At 40.8% G+C, this 2,500-nt stretch overlaps 1 protein-coding gene across 1 annotated transcript in view; it reads right to left on the bottom strand.

The window, feature by feature from the left end:
* Nucleotides 1-2,500, bottom strand: part of LOC119577630 (nephrin-like) — a 194,765-nt gene that overhangs the window by 18,944 nt on the left and 173,321 nt on the right. The window contains 1 exon segment of the mRNA XM_037925199.1: nt 1,284-1,542. Within this exon segment, the coding sequence (XP_037781127.1) occupies nt 1,284-1,542 (259 nt within the window).

Genomic DNA, 2,500 nt, shown 5'->3' on the forward strand with positions numbered 1-2,500 from the left:
ACACACACACACAACACACAACATACATATGATATATACACATAAATGTTCAAAATAATAGTTTAGTGTGTTAGTGCCTTATTCCTGTACCTTCATCCATCCCTGTTCCTCATTGGTCAGACGCCCAGGGGCGCAGAGAACGGCCCGCATGCTCAGTGCCTCTTCTGCCCAATTTCCTTCTGACAACAATGTGTCACAGGAGCCTTGAAGAAAGTGCTTTCTCCTTGCCATCTTGAGTTATTCATGCACTTATTGTTGTGTCGTGACGTCACAAAAATGTCACGTCACCTTAAAATAACGTCTTGAAAGTGAATTCACAAGATGACAAGCAGAATGGCTACAGTCTTCGTTTATTTAACATGCGTTTCTTATATGTTTTACGATCTCTTCTCGTTGGGGAATTTTATGCTATTCGGTAGTCTCTGGTATCGCGATCAGTTTCCAATTCTCTTTTTCCATAACATACAGATATTTATTTGCGTATGTAAACCAACCGTTGAACTAACAAATAGCATTGTATTGCCCCACACGATAAGCCCGCCAGACACCGTGACTGGATATGCGTTCTGTGTACGTGCTATGTTGGCGCTGGCGGGCACAAAAACCGGTTCCATGCACACTTACTTGTAGCCGATGCGTCACTTTTAAGAGTACCCGTACTGGTTATATCATGAACTTTTATTCAAACATAGAAAAATAAATGGGTTTCATGTTTTAAATGAGAGATAAGAAAAAATAATAATCCAAAGGAAAATTAACTATAAGAATATAAAACTTCAGGATAAAAGGAAAATATGCATATAAAGTTTTTTTGGGTTTAATCCTCAAAACTTCCTATTTCAAAATGTGTGTGTGTGTGTGTGTGTGTGTGTGTGTGTGTGTGTGTGTGTGTGTGTGTGAGTGAGTGAGTGAGTGAGTGAGTGAGTGAGTGAGTGAGTGAGTTGTGTGTGTGTGTGTGTGTGTGCGTGTGCGTGTGCGTGTGTGTGTATGTATGTGTGTGTGTGCGTGCGTGCGCGCGCGTCGATATAGTGTTAGTGTAGGTGCATACTGGGGTAAGTGTAGTGGTGTATGAGTGTGAGTGACTGTGTGCTCGTGGGTGTGTGTTGATGTGCGTTTAAACACTAATTAGTTATTAAAAAGAAGCATAAACCTACACCAAATTGAGTTATTTACCCATATCACCGAAGAGCAAAATTACGTTTAATTCCTGTCCGCAGCAGAGCTAACATCAAGCAACAGACGACATGGGAAAAAATAGAGAAAAAGCGTGGAAAAAGACTCACTGCGCGTGGTCGCCCGCACGAACTCGCCGCGGTACTCGCTGTCGCCCTTGTCGTTGTAACTCATGATCGAGAAGTAGTACTCGGTGTTGAGGTTGAGGTGCACCACCGTGTAGATGTCCACCCCGGCCTCGTACACGTCGAGGTACTGGTACGAGGTGCTGTCCTTAGTGCGGTACCGGAGGCGGAAGTACTGGGTTTTGCCGCCGTCGAATCCAGGTTTCCAAGTCAGGGTCACGGTGTCGTGGGTCGTGTTGACCACCTGGGGGGGGGGGGGAACGCGTGCTCTTTAGTTATGTAGAGGATTGATGATGATAATAAATATAATAATAGTAACATAATAATAATAATGATAATAAAATAATGATGATGATGATGATGATGATGAATGATGATGAATGATGATGATAATGATGATAATAATGATAACAATAATAATAATGATATCAACAACAATAAAAACAATAATGATAATAATACCAAGGATGTTAATACATTCATATTTTTAAAGAATTAACCCATCCTGTTGCAAAATAATATTTTAATTCATATTTTTAAAGAATTAACCCATCCTGTTGCAAAATAATATTTTACTGTATTTTATTTTCTTCTTTCTGGTTCTAATCATAGAGATAATCATTTAATTTTCATTATCTGTCTTTACAAATCTAATGATTATTATCATCACTTCCCCTTTAAAAAATGCATTGATGTTACAACAAATTTCCTAATGTAACAACAGTATGCACTTTACTGTCACATCGTCACATAAATGGATCATATTCCAATACTGCCCTTCCTGTCCCCGCTGCCATTGCCAATTATGCTCTTCCATGCAATCCCTCAATCAGACATTTCCTGGAACACATAACAGATAAAAAGTAAAAATAAAGCCTAAAGTCTAAACAAGCCCGGGAAAATATCGGAGCGAGGGAAGGGAAGCTTCCAGCTAGATACCAGTATCCAACAGGACCGACTAGAACCCAACATAACCTACTAGGTCCTACCAGAACCCATGATGACCCAAAACACTCAACAGAATTCACCAGCACTTATTTGAACCCACCCGTTTGAACCCACCAGACATTACAAGGGCATATTTGGATCCATCTGCGCCTATTCTGGACCCTTAAGAACCCATTAGAACCCATTTGGACCACCAGAAATCATCAGGACCTATTTCGACCCACGAGATCCCACCAGGATCCCCCAGAACCCAC

Source organism: Penaeus monodon, chromosome 10, assembly GCF_015228065.2.
Source record: "Penaeus monodon isolate SGIC_2016 chromosome 10, NSTDA_Pmon_1, whole genome shotgun sequence".
Taxonomy (NCBI): domain Eukaryota; kingdom Metazoa; phylum Arthropoda; class Malacostraca; order Decapoda; family Penaeidae; genus Penaeus; species Penaeus monodon.